Genomic DNA, 5000 nt, shown 5'->3' with positions numbered 1-5000 from the left:
TTCATCCAGTAATGAAACAAGTGAAGTCTTGATGAGTGAGTCACTGAATCATTCACTCAAGAGATTTGTTCAAAAACACTGATTCATCCAGTAATGAAACAAGTGAGTCATTGAATCATTCACTCAAGAGATTTGTTCAAAAACACTGATTCATCCAGTAATGAAGCAAGTGAAGTCTTTATGAGTGAGTCATTGAATCATTCACTCAAGAGATTCGTTGAAAAACACTGATTCATCCAGTAATGAAACAAGTGAAGTCTTCATGAGTGAGTCATTGAATCATTCACTCAAGAGATTCGTTCAAAAACACTGATTCATCCAGTAATGAAACAAGTGAGGTCTTTATGAGTGAGTCACTGAATCATTCACTCAAGAGATTCGTTCAAAAACACTGATTCATCCAGTAATGAAACAAGTGAAGTCTTTTTGAGTGAGTCACTGAATCATTCACTCAAGAGATTTGTTCAAAAACACTGATTCATCCAGTAATGAAACAAGTGAAGCCTTTATGAGTGAGTCATTGAATCATTCATTCACGAGATTCGTTCAAAAACACTGATTCATCAAGTAATGAAACAAGTGAAGTCTTTATGAGTGAGTCACTGAATCATTCACTCAAGAGATTAGTTCAAAAACACTGATTCATCCACTAATGAAACAAGTGAAGTCTTTATGAGTGAGTCATTGAATCATTCATTCAAGAGATTCGTTCAAAAACACTGATTCATCCAGTAATGAAACAAGTGAAGTCTATGAGTGAGTCATTGAATCATTCACTCAAGAGATTTGTTCAAAAACACTGATTCATCCACTAATGAAACAAGTGAGTCATTGAATCATTCACTCAAGAGATTCGTTCAAAAACACTGATTCATCCAGTAATGAAACAAGTGAAGTCTTTATGAGTGAGTCACTGAATCATTCACTCAAGAGATTCGTTCAAAAACACTGATTCATCCAGTAATGAAACAAGTGAAGTCTTTATGAGTGAGTCACTGAATCATTCATTCAAGAGATTCGTTCAAAAACACTGATTCATCCAATAATGAAACAAGTGAAGTCTTTATGAGTGAGTCACTGAATCATTCATTCAAGAGATTTGTTCAAAAACACTGATTCATCCAGTAATGAAACAAGTGAGTCATTGAATAATTCACTCAAGAGATTTGTTCAAAAACACTGATTCATCCAGTAATGAAACAAGTGAAGTCTTTATGAGTGAGTCACTGAATCATTCACTCAAGAGATTCGTTCAAAAACACTGATTCATCCAGTAATGAAACAAGTGAAGTCTTTATGAGTGAGTCATTGAATCATTCATTCAAGAGATTTGTTAAAAAACACTGATTCATCCAGTAATGAAACAAGTGAAGTCTTTATGAGTGAGTCATTGAATCATTCACTCAAGAGATTCGTTCAAAAACACTGATTCATCCAGTAATGAAACAAGTGAAGTCTATGAGTGAGTCATTGAATCATTCACTCAAGAGATTTGTTCAAAAACACTGATTCATCCACTAATGAAACAAGTGAGTTATTGAATCATTCATTCAAGAGATTCGTTCAAAAACACTGATTCATCCAGTAATGAAACAAGTGAAGTCTTTATGAGTGAGTCACTGAATCATTCACTCAAGAGATTCGTTCAAAAACACTGATTCATCCAGTAATGAAACAAGTGAAGTCTTTATGAGTGAGTCACTGAATCATTCACTCAAGAGATGTGTTCAGATTCTCAATTTATCCAGAATTGATTATATAATTTTCAAGTTAAAATATGTTTTATCATATTTGTCTTGAATATCGTGCAGCCCTAGTAAAAATTATGTTAATTATGATTCGATACGATCTCCTAGCGGCAAACCTCAGCGTCCACGGCTCTCTGTACACAAAGCCAATGCTGCCATTCCACCCAGAATCCCTCTGTCCAAAGCACAGGCACACGAACATTCACAAACTCCCACAATCCCCTGCGGCCCTGTGAGCGGGCGAGTGGGGTCACAGGTGGGGGGTCACAGGTTAAGGTCACAGACAGGGTCGCCCTCCACCAGGCCTTTACCTTCTTGGTACACTGCCTAACCGTATTGACTAGCTCAGAAATGACCATGTCCACGCATTTCTGGCACGGCTCTTTAGTCTTCAAGATCTGCCTTTTCACAATGGTCTCAAAGGCCATGTCCGGCGTGAAGAGCCCAGTTCTGACAGGCCCGGGAAAAGAACGACAGAGGAGGAGAGAAAGAAAAGGAAAAATTGGGGTGGAAAAAAGAGCGTTAATCTAACAAATTCCCTCCCAGCCCATAAGAAATGAATGAAGAACTGAAGTAATGTCCCGCTGAAGCGTTAGTTTAACATCGATCACACGCTTAACCCTTAATCGTCCTCAAGTAGGGTTTACGTTTGAGTCCCTTGTGCTCAGATAGACCCCAAACTTTTACAGAGCGATTGCATAAGGAAATATAATTTTTTTAAATGGAAAACTATATATCGTTTTTTTTATTTACTTCTCAACTATACATTTATGCTGTGTTTTTGTGGGTATTTGGTAGTTTTTTACCTATTTACTGCACAAATACTTAACTATGTCATAAATTGGCTCATTAAAAATTATTTTTTTATGAAAAAATCACTTGAATGATGATCTTAAATAAATTTAAATAGTTTTTGGACATTGCTGTATGTGTTAGGGATAGAATACCGCCATCTGTAGGTTTGTGGAAAAACTTTAGGAATTATAGTTAAAGAGAGAGAGAGAGAGAAAGAGAGCAATGACCACATTATCCACTAGAGGTCCAGAGGGAAGTTAAGCAGAAGTTAAGCTGCCTTTCATCTTTCTTTTATTTGCCCTTTTCCCTCTCTTTCTCATGATTGTTCCATGTTGCATTTGTGCTCTAGTATTTGTCCTTCATTTATGTATGGAATTTTTTCAGATTTATGCCAGTTTTGTTGATTTTATTTGCCAGTTTCTATAAAAATGCTCTCTGTTGCAGTCACACACATGTGTGTGTGTGTTTGTGTGTGTGTGTGTGTGTGTGTGTGTGTGTGTGTGTGTGTGTGTGTGTGTGTGTGTGTGTGTGTGTGTGTGTGTGTGTGTGTGTGTGTGTGTGTGTGTGTGTGTGTGTGTGTGTGTGTGTGTGTGTGTGCGTGTGTGTATGAGACAGAAAGTTCGTTCCACTTTGTGTTTATGCTCTAGGACCAGATCTTGATATAAATGTAGACATTTTCAGATTTATACTGAATTTAGTTGATTTTTTTTACAAACAAAGTGAAAAAAAAAGCATTTTTTACATTTTCCCATTCATTGCCAAAATCCAAAAAAATGCTCCAGACACCTGTGTTTGTGTTTGTGTGTGTGTGTGTGTGTGTGTGTGTGTGTGTGTTTGTGTGTGTATGTGTTTGTGTTTGTGTGCGTGTGAGTGAACATGCTTGTTCCATATTGCATTTGTGCTCTAGTATTAGTACTTCATTTATGTATGAAAATCTTTCAGATTTATGCCAGTTTTGTTGGTTTTATTTGCCAATTTCAATAAAATACTCTCTGTTGCAGTCACACACATATGTGTGTTTGTGTGTGTGTACGTGTGTGTGTATGAGACAGAAAGTTCGTTCTACTTTGTGTTTATGCTCTAGGACCAGACCTTGATATAAATGTGGACATTTTCAGATTTATACTGGATTTAGTAAAAAAAAAATTACAAAAAAAGTGAAAAAAATTTCTTTTTTACACTTTCCCATTCATTTTCAATGTGGGGTCAATCTGACCCCGAGGGACTTAAACGGTAAAAAAATTTTTACACACCTTTAGAACAACCAAATCAAGCCCAGATTTTTTGTGCATGTTTAGATTATTTAGGAAAAGTCACAGAGTCTCATGGCCCTGAGATGAAGGGAACACTTTTTAAAAATGGAGGAAAAGTCCAGTGGGGTCAGCTGGAGCCCAAGGGACGATTAAGGGTTAAATGTATCAAATGAAGGTAAATATAATTATTTAATTTAATTATTTGATTTAGCATATTGCTAGCATTATTCAGCCTGTTTTGCTAGCATGTTGCTAACACGAATTAACTTGTTAGCATTATTTAACATGTTGTTAAATGATTTAGAATGTTTTAGCACGCTTGCTAGCATGAATTAGCATGTTTGCTAGCATTACATACAGGGCTCCAGAGTGCGACTAAATGGTCGAATTTTGCGACTAAAATTTGAGAGTGTGCGACCAGTAAATTTGCCTGCTGTCGGTACTGGAGAAATTAAGAAAATACACTTACTAATTATAATTGATAGACGTTATTTCTGGCAAATTCTATCTTTGCCAGCCGTTTCTATATGAGATAATATTAAATCATCTGTCCTTGATGCATTTTTGCCATTCGCAATCCAGAAGAGAGAGAAAGCGAGCGAGAGCTCTCTCACGTGGAGCTACAGCGAACACAACACACAGTCAGCTTTAATGAGATTTTGGCTTCCAAGAATTATAAATAGAGGTAAAAATATGCAAATATGAGGTAGAACTATTCCTATAGCCGTGTTCGTCGAGCTCATCCTTCCCTTCATTTCTCCCTAAACCTAAACTAAACGTCAGATTCAGTGATTGTTGTAAACTGCAGTCTCTACTTTTGCTAAACTGTGTGATGTGTTTGATAATAAAGAGATATTAAATGCACAATAATCCGCGCAAGAGACGCTGTTTCCAACTTCGAGGCGGCTTATGTGTGTGTGCTGCGAAATGGACGACTTGCACTTTATATTTTAGGCTTCGTGTGCGCATCTAAACCATCAAATACACAACAAATAGCCGGTGTCAAAATGACCGGATTGGAGAGTAGTTACTTTAACAGTTTATATCTTAAATGGGCGTAAATAGTTTGGAGAAATAGGAGAATATGATATTATTATTTCTACATTCGATCGGTCTTAAAGGGGCAGCGTCTAATAAACCTGCTGACGATTGAGCCATTAATGCGAATCGAACAAAAGGCAAATAGAAAATATTCACATCTCTT

At 36.6% G+C, this 5000-nt stretch overlaps 1 protein-coding gene across 1 annotated transcript in view; it reads right to left on the bottom strand.

The window, feature by feature from the left end:
* Positions 1-5000, bottom strand: part of dnm1a (dynamin 1a) — a gene marked incomplete at its 3' end in the record, with an annotated part of 66004 nt that overhangs the window by 18816 nt on the left and 42188 nt on the right. Inside the window, exon 10 of the mRNA XM_079814233.1 lies at positions 2060-2198. Within this exon, the coding sequence (XP_079670359.1) occupies positions 2060-2198 (139 nt within the window). The remainder of the gene's footprint in view (positions 1-2059; positions 2199-5000) is intronic.

Source organism: Gobio gobio (assembly GCF_949357685.1).
Source record: "Gobio gobio genome assembly, chromosome: 4".
In the NCBI taxonomy this organism is placed as follows: Eukaryota; Metazoa; Chordata; class Actinopteri; order Cypriniformes; family Gobionidae; genus Gobio; species Gobio gobio.
Note: the sequence above shows the minus strand (reverse complement) of the source record. Positions and strands in the feature narration are given on the sequence as shown.